At 35.7% G+C, this 22,443-nt stretch overlaps 2 protein-coding genes across 2 annotated transcripts; both read left to right on the forward strand.

The window, feature by feature from the left end:
• The first annotated feature begins 12,505 nt into the window (after window positions 1–12,505).
• LOC107177040 (transcription factor MYB10-like) lies at window positions 12,506–13,045 on the forward strand. Its single transcript, XM_052432530.1, has 2 exons — window positions 12,506–12,769; window positions 12,854–13,045. Exons 1-2 carry the CDS (start codon window positions 12,617–12,619, stop codon window positions 12,974–12,976), a joined length of 276 nt encoding a protein of 91 aa, XP_052288490.1. The 5' UTR covers window positions 12,506–12,616; the 3' UTR covers window positions 12,977–13,045.
• Window positions 13,046–19,937: 6,892 nt separating this feature from the next.
• On the forward strand, window positions 19,938–22,050 carry LOC127899251 (uncharacterized). Its single transcript, XM_052432590.1, has 2 exons — window positions 19,938–20,667; window positions 20,888–22,050. The coding sequence occupies exons 1-2, from the start codon at window positions 19,938–19,940 to the stop codon at window positions 22,048–22,050; spliced, it is 1,893 nt and encodes a 630-aa protein (XP_052288550.1).
• The last annotated feature ends 393 nt before the right edge of the window (window positions 22,051–22,443 follow it).

Here is a 22,443-nt window from a genome sequence, read left to right on the forward strand (position 1 = left end):
AAGTATTGATAGCGAGAGGTCATTGACAAAGCCATAAATCTGGAAAAAAGAGTAGGTCTAAAGGGAGGCCTGCCAAAGATGAATGTGCTATTTGTCACGAGAAAGAGTATTAGAAAAAAAATTGTCATAAGTTACAAATGGGGAATGCTACTTTTGATGCATGTGTAGCAAAGCATGGTCAGAAGTCAAACTTTAGTTTGGTTGACATGACGTTAACATGTCATTCATATGGGTAGATTTTAGATTCGAGTTATACCTATCATTTGTGTCCTAACAAGGACTGATTTTCTAGCTTTAAGGAGTTGGACGGTGGAGTTGTTTTCATGGGCAATGAAAATACCTATAAAACCATAGGAATAAGTTCAATCCAGTTCATGAATCATGACGACTCGATCCAAGTCTTGAGAAATGTTCGCGACGTACTAAGTTTGAAGAAAAATCTCATCTCATTAGGAGTCCTAAAATCTAAATGGCTCATAATCACTTTGAGAGATGTTTGTTGAAGGCAGTAGATGGTGCACTGACAATGATAAAAGGTACAAGAAGAAATAACTTGTATTATTTTCAAGAAAGTACAATTATTGGATCAGCATCAACAGTCTCTGGAAAAGATGCAGATTCAAAAGTAACCAAGTTGTGACATATGCGTTTGGGACATGCCGGTGAAAAAAACATTGCAGACTTTAGTGAAACAAGACTTACTGAAAGGTGTAAATTCTTGCAAATTAGAATTTTGTGAACATTGTGTTCTGGGTAAGCAAACAAGTGTAAAGTTTGGTTAAGTAATTCACGATATAAAAAGGGATTCTGGACTATGTTCACAGTAATGTATGTGGACTTACCAAAATAGCTTCTTTCGGAAGTATGCGCTATTTTGTTACTTTTATTGATGATTATTCAAGAAAAGTGTGGGTGTATTTAATGAAGAACAAGAATGAAATTTTGGACATATTTTTGAAATGGAAGGAAATGGTCGAGAATCAGACTGGTCGAAAAGCCAAAAGACTTTGCTCAGATAATGGTGGTGAGTACAAAAATGATCCATTTATTTAAATATATTGAGATGAGGGCATTGTGCGACACTTCACTATTTGAGATACACCATAACAGAATGGGGTAGAAAAATGCATGAATCGAACTATACTGGAGAAAGTTTAATGTATGGTGTCCAATGTTGGATTGGGCAAGGAGTTTTGGACTAAGACAAATGTATATGTGTGCTATCTGATCAATCGTTTGCCATCAGCTGTAATTGAGGTCAAAATACTAATGGAGATGTGGACTGGTAAGCCTGCTACTTATTATGATTCTTTACATGTCTTTTGTTCCACTGCCTATTATCATGTAAAAGAATCTAAGTTAGACCCAAGAGTAAAGAAATCATTGTTCATGAGTATAACTGGTGTCATAAAAGGATATCGTCTCTGGTGTCCTGTTACAAAAAAGATTATTTTCAACAAATATGTGACTTTTGACGAATTAATCATGCTGAAACAAAAAAAATTCACAAAAGGATGACAAAACTAGTAGTATTTTACAGCATGTGGAGTTTGAAAAAGTTTAGAATGATTCAGCCGGTGTTGAGGAGACAAATAATGATTCTCCATTGACTGAAGATGAAGAAGATGTTTTGACCTATGAACCGTCACAACAATAAGATTCAATTGCATATAGAAGGTCACAAAGGGAGATTCGCAAACACGAAGGGAAATTCGTAAACCTGCTTGTTTTGTTGATATGATGGCCTATGCACTTTCAGTTAAAAATAATGATCAGTTATAGATAATGATGTTCTTTCCACTTACAAAAAAGCAATAAGTAGCCCTGAAAAATATACAGTGGAAGTTAGCAATTGATGAAAAAATACAGTCTCTTTATAAAAATAGAACTTGGGAGTTAGTTACATTGCCTAAGGAAAAGAAGGCAATTGAATGCAAATGGGTATATGCAAAGAAGGAATGATTTCCTCATAAGAATGAAATTCAACACAAGGCTATATTGGTACCGAAGGGTTACGCTTAGAAGGAATGAATAGATTATAATAAGGTATTTTCTCCAGTTGTGAAACACTCGTCTATTCGAATTTTGCTAGCCATGGTTGCGTAATTTGATCTTGAACTAGTTCAACTTGATTTGAAAACTGCATTTTTACACAGTGATTTGGAAGAGGAAATCTAAATGACTCAGGCAGATGGATTCAAGATTGTTAGAAAAGAAAATTAGGTTTGTAAGTTGACAAAGTTGTTTTATGGATTGAAACAATCTCTGAGGCAGTGGTTTAAGTATTTTGATCGGTTTATAAAAGGGCAAAGGTACACATGAAATAAATTTTATCATTGTGTGTATTTTCGCAAGCTACACAAGGGATCATTCATATATTTGCTCTTGTATGTTGATGATATGCTAGTAGCATCTAAAAGTAAAGATGAGATTAAGAAGTTAAAGACTCAACTCAATTAAGAATTTGAGATGAAAGATTTGGGTGAAGCTAAGAAAATTCTTGGCATGAAGATATGCAGAGATAGAGCTCGTAACAAAGTCAGCTTATATCAGAAGCAATATTTAAAGAATGTACTAAAATAGTTTGACATGGCTGAACAGACAAAACCTGTGAGTACCCTGTTGGCTTCTCATTTCAAACTTTTTGCACAACTATTTCCTTCAACAGATACGGAATGAGAATACATGTCACAAGTTCCATACTCAAATGCAGTGGGTAACTTGATGTATGCAATGGTGTGTATAAGGCCTGACATTTAACATGCAGTTGGTATAGTGAGTAAGTATATGCATAATACTGATAAAGGACATTGGCAAGCTGTGAAATGGATTCTACGGTACATTCAGAAGACTATGGATGTTGGTTTACTGTTTGAACGAGATGATACACTTGGTCAAGGTATGATTGAATATGTTGATTCTGATTATGTTGGTGATTTGGACAAACGGTGGTCAACTACTGGAAATGTTTTTACTTTTGCTAGAGGGCCAATCAGTTAGAAGTTTACATTACAGTCTACGGTTGCACTGTTGACCACAAAGGTTGAGTACATGACAATTACAGCGGTTGTTAAGAAGACTATTTGGTTAAAAGGCTTGCTTGAAAACTTGGGATTGGTACAGAAGCACATTAATGTGTAATGCGATAGTCAAAGTGCTATTCACTTAATAAAGAATCAAGTTTATCATGCACGTACGAAACACATCGACGTAAGATTTCACTTTGTGCGGGAAATTATAGATGTGAGGAAGATTCTTTTATAAAAAATCAAGACTGCAGTGAATCCTGCAAATATGTTAACCAAGGTGGTGACAGCGATCAAGTTTGAGTATTGTCTAAAATTGATCAATATCTTGCAAGTTTAAAATAGTGAGGAAGGCAGAGATTGGATGATGATTTGATGTACTGGGAGTTCCGTACTATTCAAGTCAAGGTGAGGAATTGTTGAAATTTTGACTTGAATATGGGAAAGTATAAAAGAAAAAAATTAAGTCTTGAAAGCATGAAAAAAGTTTTGAAAATTTTGTTGATGCAATTTGGTGATGTTAAAAATTTCACATGCAATTGTTGACAAATATGCATGACTTTAATGCATGCAATGCAAGTTCTAGCTCAACGTGATGGAAAATTGTAGCCAAATTGGAAACGGTAGGTCAGCATTGCTTGCCTATAAATAGAGAGGAGAGGAAGAACTTGAAATCACATCCTAATTGAGAGAGTTGAGAGCAATTGCAAGTGAAGTAATTTGAGAGATTTAAGAGAGCTTCCACTTGAGTATTCTAGTGAGGTTCCATTTAGGTGTATTGGGGTTGTGGGTTTTGAGAACTTTTCCCATTTATGTAATTTCTCATTTTTAGTAAAATTATCTTTCAGTCTTTACCCGTGGACATAGGCATTACGCCAAACCACATAAATTATTGTGTTTTTTTGCATTTATTTATCACCACAATTATATTTCTCTAAAAGTCGCAGTCACTAGAATATTAGTAATTATTCAACCCGCGCTTCCGCAACATACTTCTCGTTGCCACTAATGAAATTTTACCTTTTACTAGATGAATCTAAATGTAAAAGGTAATACATTACTTATAGCAGGCAGTAATAGTAACAAAGGAAAATAAGGAAAGAATAATTCTTAGGGAATCAATCATAGTGAATTGGCAAAAGTCAAATTGTCAATAAATTTTGTGCTAATCTTGAGTTGTCTTGATTTCAACAACAATGCATTTTTTAGTTAACGTTATCAATTTATAAATTATCCATACTTAATCGCGAGCCAATTAAGCCAATGGGTACAGTTATACACAAGACCTTTTTTTTTTCTCTCTTGATAAAATTAGATCCCCAATTACAAAGAGAATCTGGAAGAAATGTTCCTCATTGTGGTTCAAGTTTAATGAATTTGTCTGTACTAGAATATATAGCACATAATAATATTTGGTCTCTGATGCAAACATCAAGAATCTAAAAGAAATGTTCCTCAACACTGTTTAAGTTCAATTAATTTGTCTGTGTTAGTACAAGATATAAAAATATATTGTCTTGGATGCAATATATTCCGAAGGAAATTAAAAGGCAAACGACCTTGCAACAACAACAACGCTTTAACCGAATTATATTATTCCAATTTCCACTTTTTATAAATAAAATACTTAATAACATGGCGATACATTTATACAAAATTTCTACACTAAAAATACACAATGAAGACGTAGATATATAGTCTAGCTAAATCCAGTTCATCACAAAATAATCATTAAATACTAGAGTAAACATGTATGTAGATATAAGAAAAAAATTAATAATGTAAGAAAAAACTTTTGACCACTACATACATACACACACATACATACATATATATACATAGATATGTGTGTGTATAATTCCTTTCTAATAAGAGAATCTCTTATTTTATTAAGAAATAAGGTAAAAGATAAAAATAAGGAGATTTTAATAAACTAGAAAGATAAAATATAATGTATCAGAGTGGTTTTTTTTTTTTGGTCTTTTATTTGATCCCTTATTATCTATATACATATGTATATAAATACACAATATGTTTTGTCATGTAATTGTTTTGGTACTTTTTGTCATTTAATTTAATTATTACCATATAAGGAATTCCTTACTAAAAATGGATCAGATCTCTAATATAGAGTGCTTTTCTAGGGTAAATTGGATTGGCTGCATATGGTGGGAGAAGCCAACAAATGGAAAAAAAGAAAGGTTGGTGGGATTCTCAGATTACTGAATCCCGAACCGGACAATTCCCCTGTATACATATATATAAGTAATATAAGTTGTAAGAAAGTCTTACAAAATACTAGTGTAGTACATACTATATTATTATCGATGATTTTACTAGTGCTCATTTTCTATGGGAAGCATATCCCTAGCTTCTAGGTCCTCCCACAACATGCAATATAGAAATGCAATAATTTATTTTGTGTCAAAAGTGGAACCAATATAATGTATGGGTTAGATCCATGTAATGTATTCAATGCATTACACATAATATAGTTTTGTGTTATTACAAGAACACGTCTATCTCCGCATGGTTCATGAAAACTTGCAATGTTATACCCGAAGGCCCACCAAAGATTTTGCTTCACAATCTTCATGGTTAGCCTAGTCAACTCCAAAGCAATAAGTAACTGCGTAGAGGTGAGAAACTAAGTTCTTCCGAGAAATATACAAGGGAGTACTGGAAAAAGAATGAAAGAAGTAGTCTCCATAGTCTATATCTATCATATCAATAAATAATAAAAGAAAGTTTGAAAACAAGACCAGGACAACAAACAAACCCGACTCGGACATTAGTGATTCGACCCAGATGGATCTCGCGTTTCCGACCATTTCACCAGCCAATGGAGGTACTGATCGGAAGCTTGAGCTACGCCGGTTGTTTGTCTGTCATCAACGCCGTTGTAAATTGACTAGAAGACGTTGATCGATCACGCGAAACAACAACAACAACCTTCTCATTTGGACCTGATTACGCCGGTTTCCGTCATCGCCACCACCTGGATTTAGTTCCCTACGATTCTCTCTTCATTTTCGGACCAACCCCAAGGACCAAGCCGGTCGTTTTCGCCATCGATCAACCGTTGGATATTCACGAATTTAGGAGTTCGATCTACCACTGTAATCGCGCGTGGGAGCCTACCGCCACCATAATTGGACTTAGCGTTTCTTGAAGGGTCTAACCTGAGCTTCCCAGCAATCGAGCTTGACTATCGATTACCTTTGACCGACAAGGGCAATTTGGTAATTTCACAGTTCGAGGTCTTAAGACCACTACCAAACACCTATGGTTTTAGCAGCCACCAGGGGAGATAATCCATTAGATTTCACTTGCGTTCAGCCCCTTGACTGACAACATCTAACCCAGAAGCAGTTACATCAAAATGGAAAACCTAGGTCACAAACTACCCAACACGCCGTTGGCGCCATTGTCGACGTCAGGGATGCTGTAACACGATTGCTATTGCAACCCTTGAACCTTCCCAACACAACCTTACTCACACTGACATCCCAACAACTACCACCAGCCACTCGTAATGACCTAACTCGTGTGGGTGCCCGAACCCATTCCACCAACCTAACCCCGCTAAATCGTGACACCAACATCAACCCCAAGCCTTCATCTACTTATGCTCTCAACCCGGTTACTGTCCTCAACCTTAGTGCCACTTCAAGACCACAAAAGTCTATTGTAGATGCCATGACTGGTTTTATTACTTCATCAAATCCTGTGAAACCAGTTCAGGTGCACAAAGGTGAACCAGTTGTCCATTTCTCTACTGCGGAAATTTGAGAGATGGCTGAGCCTTTTAAATTGGCTTTTGTCAGTAATTTATCCTTTGGTCGCCTTCCTATGGATGTTATTCAAAAATATTTTGTTTCTTTAGGGCTAAAAGGTAGGGATGGCAATGGGCACCGCCCGCAGCGGGTTTGCCATTACCAAACCCAAACCCGCATAAAATTTAAATTACCAAATCCACCCGCAACCCGTAGCGGATTTTAATTTTTTTACAAAAACCCACCCGCAGCGGGTTTTAACAATTACCAAACCTGCAATGGTATCCGGCGGATTTTTTGCGGGTTTTTGTATTTAAAATCACAAATGTTTAATATATAAATTTATAATAATAACCTTAAATTCCATATAACATACTCAATTTTATATTTAAATAATGTAAATGAAAAATTAAAATTTCCACATCAATTCAACACAAATTCTCAAATTTAAGTATAAATTACACAAATCCATTTAAAAAACATAAACTAGTATCTAAAAATAATAATTACATTTCATATTATCATTTAAAACAAGCTCCAAGAGAAGATATTCATTTCATTCACCACCATAAGCACCCATCCAACACAATGCCTATAATAATAATTAAGATTAATATTTTCAAATACTAATTCGAAGGAAAATGCCTTTTGTTTTCTTTAGATTATGACTTTAGAATAGGATATAGGCCACATACACACATACACAACTTTGAGCCTTTGGCAATTTGGTAATTTAATTAATGACATTATTTTCTTTATACATTTTTAGATTAAAATTAAATTAAAAATATTTGAAAAAAATATTGCGGGTTTGGTAGATATCCATGCGGGTATCCACCGGATATAAGGTTAATACCAAACCCACCCGCATCCATATGCGGGTTTTAATTTATAATACTAAACCCGCCCGCAACGGGCGGGTTTTGGCGGGTGGGTTTGGGCGGGTTTGCGGGTACAATTGCCATCCCTACTAAAAGGAAATCTTCAAATTTCCTTACTTGATAATAGACATATTTTGATTAAATTGAAAATAGAGGAAGACTATTCTGGGATATGGGTTAGGCGGAGTTGGTATGTTAATGGTAGAGGGATGCGAGTTTTTAAGTGGTCTACTAACTGTTAGCCTAAAGGGCTACACATATTATAATTTTGATGATAACAAACATATGTATTAAGTGATTTAACAAATATTGTATTTCACATTTTCACTAGTTTTTGAAGAGTAATATTTATGCAAGTGAAATCAAGTTCAAGACACTCAACAGACAACGGTGAAATCAAGAATAAAGTTTAGAGCTCAACGGATAAATTAGTGTGATAAATTCTTGTAAAGCCGGTATGATTTAATTGATGCATGATTTAGCATTTGAGAAGCTCAAGAGATTAATTTAATTAATTACTTTTTGTAAACTAAAAGGTTTTATTTTTATAAGATAAAGTACCTTGTGGTTTTGAGTAATTTGGACTTAAATGCAAAGTTTTAAAATCTTTGATTTTAATAAGTATTATTATTGAATTTCGGAGTTGGACCTTTTTACAAATATTTAAAATGTTTTGGGCCATACTATAATTTATGAATATTTAGGACTAAAGTGAAAGATTTTGAGAACTTTGAAAAATATGGTATTATGTTGAAAAGGACATTTTTGCAAAAGAATAATATTTTTGGGGCCATATCATAATTTTAAAAAGTTTTGGAAAGACAATTATTATTAAGAAATTACAAAATTATATCTATTTGTAAAGTTTTCTGACGTTTTGGATCGTAGTATAATTATAAAAAGTTTTGAGTTAAAGTGTAATTTTAGTGAATAGTATTACTGTAGCATATTCAAAAATAACGGTAATATCATTGTTCATGGGCGGCTAGCTGGATAAATCAAGCAGCTACCCGCTTGGGCACTGGAATTTGCCTATAACAACTAGTTTTCGGACTTTAACTATAAAAACTCAACTTCAATTTCATTTCAAGAACTAATACAAGAAAAAACAAGATCATATAACATATATTGAGCTTCCATTTCGTAAATCATCATTTGTTGAATCATCATTGAGTTATAATTTATTTATCCACTCTTAAAGAGAGTTTCATTGTTGTGATTTTCATTTTTCATCAAATTGTAAGTGTACAAGTATGAGAAACACTTGGGGTGAAGAGATTGGGGATATAATCTCTTGTTGTAAAGGTCCATTGACACATTGGAAGTCAATTGTAAACATTTGAAGCATTGGGAGGCTTGGATAGTGAAATCCTTAAGTCGGGTGAGCTTGGAGGCGTGGATATAGGCAGGGATAGCCGAATCACGTAAAAATCCTTGTGTTTGTTTTTCTCTTCCCTTACTCTTTTAATATTGTGCTTGATTGAATTTATTGTTTTTGATTTGATTAAGGCAATAGATTAAATTTTTGTGCGAATTGTATTGCATAATTTTTAAAAACCCAATTCACTCACCCTCTTCGGTTGCATAACTTGCATTTCACTAACTTCCATTGCTCGGTGGAATCTCCCATTGTTCCTGTTTGTGTATATTTTCCTTATTTACCTGTTCATTTTGTTCACTGTAAGCCTGTGCTATTTTCAATTGCTTCTGCTATTGGTACTCCTTTATGCGTGGATCGTGCTATGGCCTTAGTTAATAGGTCATTTGTTGCCAAGGTATTGGTAGAGTATGAAATTTCGCAGTCTTTGTTGCCGCGTATTTAGATTGGTGCAGGCAATTTAGGTTCTTGGCAGAATGTTATTTTTAAGTGGGTTCTAGCTTATTGTGATTCATGTAAGCATTTTGACAGATGATTAATGAATCACAATAAGTTGAAACCCGCTTAAAAATAACATCCTACCAAAACCTGAATTGCCCTTACCAATCCAAATGCGTGGCAACAAAGGTTGCGAAATGTCAAACTCTACCAATACCCTGACAACAGATGGCCTATTAATCGAGGCTGTATCGTGATCCATTCATAAAGGAGTACCAACAGCAGAAGCAATTCAAAATAGTGTAGGCTTACAGTGAACAAAATAAACAGGTAAATAAGGAAAAAATACATAAATAGGAACAATGGGAGATTATACCGAGCAATAGAAGATAGTAGACCATTTAAAAACCCGCATCCTTCAACTATTAACATACCAACTCTGTCTAACCCATATATGAGAATACTCTTCCTCCATTTATAATTTAATCAAAATGTGTCTATTATCAAGTAAGGAAATCTGAGGATTTCCTTTCAGCCCTAAAGAAACAAAAAAATTTCGAATAACATCCATGAGAGGGCGACCAAAAAAAAAAACTTACCGACAAGAACTAATTTAAAAGGCTCAGCCATTTCTCAAATTTCCGCAGTGGAGAAATAGACAGCTGGTTCACCTTTGTGTAACTGAACTGGTTTCACAAGAATTGATAAAGCAGTAGAACCAGTTACGACATCTACAATAGACTTTTGTGGTCTTGAAGTTGCACTAAAGTTGAGGACATTAACCGAGTTGAGAGCAGAAACATATGAAGGCTTGGGGTTGATGTTGGTGCCACGGTTTAGGGAGGTTGGGTTGGTGGAATGGCTTCAAGCCTCCAAACGAGTTAGGTCATTACGAGTGGTTGGTGGTGATTGTTGAGATGTCAGTGTGGGTAAGGTTGTGTTGGGAAGGTTCGAGGGTGGCAATAACAGTCGTGTTATAACATCGCCGATGTCGAGAATGGCGCCGACGGTGTGTTGGGTATCTCGTGACCTAGGTTTGCCATTTTGATGTAAGTGCTGCTGGGTTAGATGTTGTAAGTCAAGGGGTTGGACGTAGGTGAAATCTAGTGGATCATTTCCTCCGGTGGCCGCTGAAGCCGTGGGTGTTTGGTAGTGGTCTTAGGACCTTACCAAATTGCCCTTGCGGTCAAAGGTGACCGGTAGTCAAGCTTGGTGGTCGGGAAGCTCAGGTTAGGCCCTTCAGGCCATGTTGGCTCTAATGATGGTGGTAGTAGGCTCCCACGCGCAGCGAAGGTAGTAGATTGAGCTCTTAAAGCCGTGAATATCCAACGGCAGATCGCCGGCGAAAACGGCCGGTTTGGTCCCTGGAGTTGGTCAGAAAATGAAGGGAGAATTGTAGGAACCAAACCCAAGTGGCGTTGCTGACGGAAACCGGCGTAATCAGGCCAAAATGAAAGGGCGGTTGTCACTATTTCACAAGGTCGATCAACGTCTTCTGGTTGTTTTACGACTGTGTTGACTAGCCTTGCTTGTTCTTATTATCAAACTTGGATGTTTGAGGGAGTAAACTTTATTTATCACTAGTCAAGCTTTGCTCAAAGGACAAATTATGAAATTAACTATCTTTATCCAAGATAAGTCTCATATCTGCATTCGGGACAAAAATATTAGGATAATAATTAGAATCTAGCCAGTTTATAAAAAGTAACAGCTGAAATATTTGATTTGTTGACTTATTGAATTGTAAATAGAATCATAATACAAGATTCGGAGCTTTCACTCCCTTTAGAGATGGACAATGGATTTGCCTTGGGGTTGATTTGACTAAACTTGAGATGCGCATTTTCCTCCATTATTTTCTCCTTAACCATAAGTGAGTTTTCTTTTTAATTAATCCTTCTATTTTGTTAAAATCAAGCAAAATATTGTTTGTACAAAAAAATTATGGTCTGAGTATATTTATTTACTTAAGAGAACACCCGCATCCAATCATCGTATCCAATTAATCATTCTTGTTTATTTGGTTGTGTGTTTGTTTGTGTTTGCGGGTTTGAACAACTTAATCATGGATGCTCAGTTGCATATTTCCCTCTACCTAAGCCTTCGGACAATTGTCTTGCAAAATTGAATAAGCTCAAATGAACATATATACGTATTTTTAGAAATTTATTTATCTATAGAACTTCTCAAGAGTGGACGTTAAAATATGATTTACGGATGAAACTAAAATAAAAATATATAGATTTTAGTATACTTTTCTCTTTTAATATTTGGAGTCTGTATTTTCTGTCTTATAATTGCATGCGCACAAGATTCATATTTTATCATCCGCATTTGAGAAGCTCTATATTTATTTGTTATTTATATGTAATGTGCATGATTAAGTGCAATATATTTATCTATTTACATTTTCAAGACGTTCCAAGAAATACCCCAATATTTTGGCAAGATTTGTAAATTTATAAAATCTTTTAGAACAGAATAAATTGACTTTTCTTATTTTTTAAAAGTATTATTTTTCTGTTTTATTTACAAATCATTAGTTGCTTTGAATCTTATATTTAAACAAGAGTTCTGCTATTTATCCCGGGTCAAACCCTGAAAGCTAAAACAAGAATAATGATACAGCCACAAACTCTTGTACAAACTTATTTTGTACAAACTGATGTGGCATGATAAGATTGGTTGAATTAAATATCACTTGGCCCACATGATTTGTTTTTATTATTTTATATTTTCATTCAACCAATGAATTAATGTCATGTTAGTTTGTACAAAATAAGTTTGTACAAGAATTTGTGACTGTATCATTACTCCTAAAACAAAATGACGCTGTTTCCTCTTCTTCATGAAACGCTACCGTTTCACCCTAGCAAAAGCAAACGCTCCTCTCCTCTTTGTTTTCCTCTTCCTCTTCTCTTCGTTTTCTCCTCTTTGTTTCACCAGAGAACGACATAACCCAATCCTCTTCCACTCCTCTTCGTTTTGTTTAAAATCCAAATTGGGGAAATTTCCTCTTAAACAAATCTTGTTTTGTATGAAAAGGATTTGGAGGCAAATTAAGATTTTCAACACATCCACAGAAAGAGAGTGAGAGTGGTGAGTGAGTTATCAAAAATGGTGAGAGCCCCAACGTATGATGGAAGAGGAATGAAGAAAGGTGCATGGAGTAAAGAAGAAGATGATAAGTTAAGAGCTTATATTCTGAAATATGGCCACTGGAATTGGGCTCAACTTCCCAAGTTTGCTGGTATTAATAGATCACATCAAGTTATAAAAATCAAATCAACTAATAAATGGGATCTTTATTTCTTGTTGTTGATAATTGTTGTTTAATTATCAAGGAGTGGCAAGAGTTGCAGGCTGCGATGGATGAACTACCTGAGGCCAAATATAAAACATGGGAACTACACCAAGGAAGAAGAGGATACTATCATCAAAACACGCCAACAACATGGCAATAAAATAATGAAATAAAAACTATTGGCATACCCACTTGAAGAGGAAGAGAAATAAGAAGAGAGATTCGGCTGATCAAGTGCACGAAGAAACCTATCAAGCAGAAAGGCAAGAAATTAATCTAGCTGCATCAACATATAGCTGCATCACAGTTATTGAAACGACTACGTTTCATGGAAGCAAAAAGTAAAAAAAAAAGAAACCAAAACGGCGTCGTTTTGGTTTAATTCATGGTTTGACCCGGGAAAAGTAGCATTTTCCTTTAAACAATCCCAAAGAAGAGGGGCAATCCTCCAGCAAACGAATACTTCTAAGTTTCTACTTTCTTTTAGTTGTTTCTTGTTTAAACTAAAATGAAAAATCATACCTTTCTTAGGAGAGAAGAGTTGAAAAGGTTTTAGATCCTTTAACGAAAATAATAATTATAATAATTTGCAAAAAACAAAACAAAAGACAGTGGCAGTAAATAATCAGTGGCTTGTTATGACCGAAATTTCTCACAATAGTACTGGGAAAAATACCAAAGTTCCCCTGTATTTTGACAATTTCCTTTTACATCCTACTTCTTTACCCTGAATTTACCAAGACTTTGTGTTTATTTATGTTTTTTTTAATTTAACAAGATTTTGTTAAATGTTAACTTTTTCGATGTCATTACATTTTTTAAAAAATAATTTTTATCCATAATGACCATATAGACAACTATAAAATCATATGGTGTTAATCTGTTGTTTCATTATTTTTTCAAATTAATTGTAATAGCATATGGTGTTAACTTATTATTATTGTTGTTGTTGTTGTTGTTGTTGTTGTTGTTATTAATTCATAGTAACATCATATGATGTTAACATGTATTGCGTTGCCATTTTGAAAAGTTTTTCTAATTAAATATCAGTAATCCACACTTTTACTGTTAATGTCACAAAATTATATACAAAACCACATTTACATTTTATATGCTAATTCTAATAGAAATCGCTTAGTAGCCTTCCCAAAAGCTTGAATGACAATATGAAACAGCAACATTATTTAAAAAAAAAAATCAATAATGCTACACTTATTGAGTATCCCAACTAAGTAAGCTTAGCAGTACTCAAAAATATTTATTGTAAATATAAACTCTATTTTAATTAAATAGTATTACGTGTTAGATTTCATGAACAATTGTTCATTGGGTCAATGTAAAGATTCTTTGTTCATCACATATTCACATGAATGTCTAAAGGCAAAAGAAAGAAACTAAAACCAACATTTGATTACTGATCAAAGGATATTAAAAACAAAAATATTTAATATCAATTAAAAGAAGAGCATATATATATATATAGCCTTTTTCATTTAAATGATGATTATATTTGTTATTCATTGGATGCATTCAATCCAAATAATGATATGAATTTAAAGTCGAAATGTACTGGTGAAGATGTTGTGGGGAGAACTTTCAATAATCACATTGTCTCTATTTGAAAAAAAGAAGAGAGAGAGGGATATTTACTACTATATATATTGAGTTTAAAAGAACCCAAAGCAATTTACTTATCAACTCGAACAATTACGGGTCTAAAATTATTTTAAAAAATGACTATTTGTGAATCTACTACAATACTAAACATTCTCTGAAAGAGTATATATTAGAGGCTATGACTACGTTGCACATGCGGCAAAAATCCCCTTGCTTGTCTTCTTCTAAAGCAATTGTTGGATAATATTCAACGTCTAAGGATTATAAACGCAGTATTTTTTGAGTTATCGGTAATGAAAAGTCATTAGCTAACAAAAAGCTCTTAGACATGCAGCAGTTTTTGGGTTACCTAATAAATGCTTATTTGTTATACCTTATCTAATAGATATATGTGTTTATTTAATCTCATAAATTCTTTTCAAATTTTTTCTTGTTGTTTGGTTGTCTTTTCAGTAGAACTTTTTAAGATTAAATAAGTTATTTTGTCTCTATTAGTAAAAACTTAAATTTTAAGCTTTTAAGAGTAGAGGTTTAGAATTTTTTTAAAGTATTAAAATGTCTAAAATATCTTTTCTTTATTTTATAATCTTATTTCATTTCTTCATAACATAACTTTAAACAACTTATCTATTAAAGTAATTTCACATTTTTTAATAAAAGCTCTCATTGATAACTAAATAACTAATTTTTTTTTTATAAAAACCCTATTTATAAAAGTTTTACTAATAAAATCTCTACTTAAATAAATTATATTTGAAAAGTTATACCAAACGGAACCTAAGTCGATAATTATAGGTTATTAGCTAATAAACAACTTGTAGACATACAACAATTTTTAGTTACCCAATAAGTCGGCAGTTGTTAGGATCATAGCCAAATTAATTGTTTAGGATAGATCTTGAGTACTTTGTCATAGTTTGGGTACACTTAGGTAACGTTGATTGTGAAACAAATATAAAAAACACCACAAAAGAGTCATATACAACAAAAAACCGATAAGAACAAAAACAGTAAAGAGAATAACACACATATTTATGTGCTTTATTAGGCTTAAATCCACGAGACAAACACACTCTTCCTGAGTTTATTAATTGTCAAGGATTTTACGGTGGAAATACATTGATTTTTAGAGGTTACACTGATTTTGTTCTCTTGTGATGCAGCCGATTTTTACTCAAATCTATCGTACTTTGGCTATCACAAAACACACAACAGTGCTCAAATCTCACACCATTTACTTAATCAATCCTTTTAACCAGGTTAACTCCTTCATTACTTTTGCCAAAGTGACATACTCAGTTCCGGTTGTGGATGGAGCTATCACAGATTGCAGAATAGACTTCAAGATTCTATCTTACTGTATTACTTTTTACCCTGAACAGGTACTCTGTCAGTGAACTACTTTCATCCTCATAACCTACATAGTTTGAATCAACATATCTCTCAATGTTGATTGTATAATCCTCCGCTTTTTTGTATAGCACACCTCTGTTTGAGGTTCCCTAAGATACCTCAGCAACCATTTAACAACCATTTTATCTCTTAAGCTAAAAGTTTCAACTAACTAATGAAAGCTTGCGAACTATTACTTGCTGAATATATGCAACAAAGTTTCCATAAGAGTAACAGCTTTTGAATGATAAACGCAAAAGCTGGTTCGATGCAAGTAAGAGTTCCTAACAACTAATTGCATAATATATGCAGCAAATGGTTCTAAGTAACATTTTTTTTAAAGAAAATAAATTGTATAAATTAAAAGCAAACATTAATAATAGCTGCTGGAAAGTCTTCCAGCCAAATTACATACTACAAATTTCTTAATATCTTCAATCAGATTGTGTATGTCTTAAATCACCCCTTCAATTAAGAAAAAAAAGTTTAAATTTCAAATTCTTGACCATCAAGACATACAAAATTAAATTTTTAGACAATATACCACAATTACCAATCCCAAACAATAGTGAAATCAAACAAAAATGGCCAATTAAAAAAAAAAGTTCTATAAACTCATAAGTGGGGCAATCATATTTCATTTAAATTATATATAACCGAAGTTCAACTCTCAAGATTTAGGGCATCTCCAATGTAGCACTAAATCTAACACCAAATCACCTTTTACATCATTTTTGGTGTAAAATGCTTCTCCAATGTAACACCAAAATCAACACCAAAATGGTATAATGATTAGTATTGCACCAAATATGGTGCAACACTATTCATTACACCATATTTGGTGCTAGGGAAAAAAAATCTTAAATATCCTTATTACTTTATCTTATTTACATATATGTCCTATTTTATATAATATTTAAGTTATTATTATAATTTTTTGTTATTTTTTTAATTTCATTTTTTAATTTTTGAATATTATACTAATATTTTAAATAAAAAATATTCAACACAAAAATTAATAATAAAAATAAAATGCCAATAACATTAATTACTAGATTACATATTACAAAATTAAATTAACACAAATTAAAAAAGCTACTACTACTAGCATAAATAGAACAATTATTTAGTAATGTGGGAGATCATTATTAGATCCTCCAATATTATCAAAATATTGGTCAATATTATTTCGAATAACTAGAGTATTATTGTTATTGTATTATATTTTTCTATATTATTGTTGTTATTTATTGTTATTGTATTTTTCTATATTAATGTAATGTTTAATTTTCATAATGCACTTATTATTGTTATTGTATTTTTCTATATTAATGTAATGTTTAATTTTTATAATGTACTAATTTAGTTAATTAAATGCAAATTTAATAATTTTCTATATTTTTTTGTTAATCGATATAAAATTACTTATTACTTAATTATCTATAATAATAGTAATATTTATTGTGTTAATTGAATTAAATCTTGAGAATTAAAGGAATAAAAAGAAGAATATTCTTTTTGGTGTAAATGGGTTGGAGATGAAATAGTAATTTAGTGTGAAAAAGGTACATTTTTAGTGTTGGTGTTACACCAAAATAGTGTTGTGCATTAGGATTCATCTCTCAATATGAGTTTGCAGACCCTGCACCAAAACCATCGACAATTCGACCAAAGTCAGGCCTTTGATTGCTGTTGCACGTAGGAATGAATTGTTCATTTGATGAAGTCTGATTAGGTTGGATTTTCGATGGTTAGTGAACTTTGATGAAAATTATATTTGGAGATTTAGGAGTGGGTTTCTAATTTAGATTTGTAGATTTTGTTTAGTAAAAGGGAAAGTTTTTATATATAATATTCACCGCACTGGATTTGCTGGTATCCCAGTACCGTTGTTAAATTGGAATGCCTTAAATCCAACGGCTGATTTACAATTAAGCCAAAATACTGGGGTTGGAAGCGTCAATGACAGCATAGCTGGACGCTCTATTAGAGACGCGTTGGGGGAGGAGGCGGACAGGGGGTTTGGTTTTGGGCCTTTTCGCTTAATACTTAATGTTACTGGAATTAATTATTTCAGACAATTTTTCAAATATATTTTTTTTAAAACAAAATGACTTTAGTTTGTCAAATTTTTTCAACCATCCGTGCCTCATTACTATTATTATTTTCGAAATGCCATGCCTAATTATTTCATTTACATAAATCCTACAATTAACCCTCATCACATTGTTTGTACCCGCAATGATTGGGATTTATATTAATAAGAATTTTTTAATTTTTACAAAATTTTATTTATTATTTAAAATTTTATAAAGGTAAAAATGTAAAAGTATGGATTTTTAGACTTCCTTAATTTGAGAAAAGCAAACAACTTAATTCTTGGATTCATATTTAAAAAGAAAAAAATAAACATGTCATTCAGATTCAGAGATCAAATATCCAAATCGATTTAAAAAAAAAAAGACCGTCAAAGAATAATTAAGAAAGTAATAATATACTTATGAAACTGGGATACAAGTTAATAGACTTTTGACACTATCATGAATAACATGTCATGTATCACATTATTTAGGATAAAACTTTATACCAAATTTTGTATGTTTTTCATTACTCAATTACAAATATTATGAATGAAAAAAAAGGAGTAACGATAGCCTTACAAAATTGGTATGCCAAATGAAATGGCACCAATCAATTAGTAATAGTTGACTTATCATCGTCACATTACCAACAAATCAAAACTAAATTATGTGCCACATCATTTAGGATATGTCACTTTTTGAAAATGCTAAAGAAAATGAAGGCTGATAGAGCATTATAAAAAATTAACTGTTGATGCTGAAATCTGCTCGTCCTTAGACCGACCAGATTCTTTCACCAACGTTTACGTTATTGACTGTTGCTCGAACCACTCAGGCTGGAATCACCTTCTTTTCCCTCGCTAGACCTGCGTTCACCAAAAACGGATCAGAGACGCCGGTGGTTTTGCCGGCGTAAACCCTCCGATGCCTAAGTTAGCACAAGGTGTTTACGGGAAAACAGTGTAATATGATTTCAGGAAATTTGTAAGGAAATGGCCTGGTTGCAATTTGGCAGCGTTTCCCCTCTCTCTCTTTTTTCTCTCCTTATCTTCTTCGATGTCTTTCTCTTTTATAGCCGCCCTTTGTCCCACGTTTTCCGTTTGCCCCTGATTCCTCCTTTTTCGGGTGGTGGTAGCCCCTCATGGGACTCTAACTGTTAGATTGTGGGCAAACGTGGATCTCGCGTGTCCTTCAACCGTTCTGGGAGAAACGCAACTACCGCGGTTTTGTGGGATCGTGTTCCCGCTTTCCTGGGGATGAGTATTGGCTCGGCATATATTTCTGGTCGGTATGTTTCCCTGGTTGTTCTCTCCTCTGATCGGCTCATGCTTGCACACATGCTCTGCTCGTATATAAGAGATGAAGCAATCCGTTCTGGGATGGAACTAGTTGCATGGCCGACCTGGTGTTCTTCATGCACTCAACACCAGTCCCCCAGTTTCTGGTCTGGCGAGTGAAATGAGTTAAGAGTAGAAACTGATGGTCAAATCACACCAGCCTAGGGAGCTTCTCATCTGACCCTCTTTTTACTGAGACGGGCCTGACCTGATGTATTATTTTTCTACTGAGGAGGCCCCGATCTGAGCATGGGCCTAAGTGACCTGTACATAGCATATCTGGGCTTACATCTAACCTGGCCCCTTGTAACGGTTGGTGACGCGGCATCTCCAGACTCTTCGTATTTGAAATTTGAAACGACGGGCTATCCATCCTCGATATATGGGGGGGGTGAGCTGGCATATCCCATCACTTAAATGCTTCCCTTTTCCCCTTTTCGTTTTAAATCCCTAAACTGGGGTCTTCATCATTTTGTTATTCGTTTCTCCGCCGTCAACCAAATTCTCTCTGTACTTTGCTCACACTTCCAGCGTCCGGAGTATCCATTAGCCGGGTGTTTTCTGTGTCACGGCGGCGCTATCAGTGTCAGTCTATTCCAGGTATAGTCCTTTTAACTTCTCCTCTGGTTGTTGTTGATTGGGTTCTGTGTTGCCTTCTTTGTGTCCATATACTCGAGTTTTCTCTGTTTCCTTTCTGGGATTCCGGTATGTCAAATCGGAAGAGGAAGTTGATTGTTGATGAGGGTGATGAAGAGTCAGGGGACTCAGGCTTCGATGTGCCAATACCCACTGATAACTTAGGACCCTCCAGTAGTGTAGGTCATTCCCATGGCAGGAGTACCCTTGAATACCCACGCCCTTTGGTTATCTCTCCTTCCCCCGAATTAGAGCTTGTAGGGAATAGAGGTGGACCTGCGTCGGGCTCTGGTGAGAATCACAGTTCTGGTGGGGTTGGGTTCCCTGAAGGAGTAGGTGATGGTGAGGGAAGCAGCTCCGGACCGAGCCGACCTGCTCAGAAAAGGCACCTAGGTCATAGGGTGGAGGCTGATTCCTACCCTATTGATTTCCTGGCTTGCGCCACTACCCCCACCGATTTATTTAAACTTAGGAATCTCTACAATATCCCCAACGAGATTCTTCTTGTAGTTCCTGGAAAAGGGGATGTCCCCAGTCGGCCTCCGAAAGGGTATGTGACGATGCACTTGGAGAGTTTCAAACTAGGAGCTCGGCTGCCCCTCCAACCTTATTTTGCTAAGATACTGAGCGGTATGCACCTGGCCCCAGGTCAGCTACACCCAAATGGGTGGAGGGTTCTCTCGGCAATGTTTGTGTTGTGGGAGAGGTGCGGGTTGGAGGAGCCTTCCCTTGTTGAAGTGAAACATCTGTATCAGCTGCGGAGTAGCCCGAAGGAGGCGGGCTGGTACTACTTTATGTCCAGTTCTGCAAAGAGGAAACCGATCACTGGGTTTCCATCTTCTTGCAAAAATTAGAAGAACAAATTCTTCTTTGCTGGAGGGAAATGGTGCCCAGCATTTCGGTCGCTTGGTGGGGATCTTTATCTTCCCACCCATTTTGTCACCCCAGGTCGCTCATTTTTGCCTATATTCTTAATTAAATTGCTACTTATTGGGTTCTTTAACCTTTTGTGCTATTTCAGAGTCGTGGGGTCTGATCGGGGGGCTTGAAGATCGACCCTTGCTTCAGGTGGAAACTGCTCTGGTGAACGCTTCTACCTGCCAAGACCTCCTGTCTCCAACAAACCTGGTCGGTTCGGGCCTAGTGGATTTAGCCGCTGGAATGGATAACAAGATCCTCAGCGCGATGAGCAGGAAGCGTGGTCGGGCTCCGAGCAGCTCTAGCAACCCTCCTCCTCCTCCGAAGAAACCTAGCGTTGGTCCTTCTAAGGCGCCTATTCCTGCTCTGCCTCCTCCTCCACCTCGTAAGAGTGGTGGGGATAAAACCTCCGACAAGGGCCCTGAGGTCAGCTTGCAGTCTGGGGACCGATCTTCTCCTCTCCCGTCTCGGGATCAAGGTGATTACCTGAGTCCATATCAGAAAGACTATAAAAGATCGGTTGGGCCCAAGATGGTGAAGGACATCGAGAGCATGAGCCTCTCCGAGTTGGCTGCTTCTGTTCAGAGAGTTTCCTTCAGGCTGGCCACAATGGTCTCGTGCTACAAGACCGGGTCCGCGCGTCATGAGAAGAAGCTTCAAGCCGACAATCAGGAGTTGAAGAAGAAGGCTGACTCTGCTGATCGCTCCAAGGAGAAGCTGGCTGAGCTGAACAAGCTGAATATGGAGCTAGAGGAGAAAGTTGCAGTTGCTGAGTCCACTTCCTCCCAGCTTGAGGGCGAGTTGGGTGACCTGAGATCTGATCTTCAGGCTACTCAAGTTGAAAGGGATACTCTGAGGGCCACCCTTGAGGAGGAAATTAAATCCTTGGGTGAGCAGCTGGCTGAGGAGAAAGGCAAATCCGCTGATGTGGACGACCGGCTGGATGCCGAGTATGATTCTGGGGTTGCCTTCTCCTATAAGTGTATCATGTCTGTGCTTAAGGATGAATATCCCGAGCTGGACATGAGCAAGCTGGAGGCCGGAGTGCAGCGGTATATGGCGGGGGTCGACCAAGCAGATAAGGAGCAAGGTGAGCAGGAACAGGTGGATGCTCCTTCGGATGGGGTGCAGGAGGGAGAAGCTGGGCTGCGTGTCTTTGAAGTGGGACAGGGGTCCGTGCCCCCTCCTCCCGAGATTGCTGACCTCCCACCTCCCGGGACAACAGATCCTTCACCTGCTGAAGCCGCTGTCCCTCCTAACCCTTAGGTCTATTTTTGTATAGACTTTAGATTTTCATTAGTTTTGTAACCAACTGAACATTAATAAATTTTTAGATGTTCTTTATTGGCTCCCTTGTTTAATGTCTACTCATAGACTGCTTCTGCAAAATAATTGCACGACTTATCTGATCTTGCCTGCTGGTTTCTTAGTGGACCGAGTAGGTGTAGGTATTTACTTGCCTTAGTAAACTTCTCGTAGAATTAGCTGCTGGTCTTTCGTTGACCGAGCAGAAACAGGCACTTTGTTGCCTTAGTGGAATTTTCGAAGCTTTAGCTGCTGGTCTTCGTTGACCGAGCAGAAGTAGGCACTCGCTTGCCTTAGTAAAATTAGCTGCTGGTCTTCACTGACCGAACAGAAATAGGCACTCGCTGGCCTTAG

This window comes from Citrus sinensis, chromosome 8 (genome assembly GCF_022201045.2).
Source record: "Citrus sinensis cultivar Valencia sweet orange chromosome 8, DVS_A1.0, whole genome shotgun sequence".
NCBI classification, from domain to species: Eukaryota; Viridiplantae; Streptophyta; class Magnoliopsida; order Sapindales; family Rutaceae; genus Citrus; species Citrus sinensis.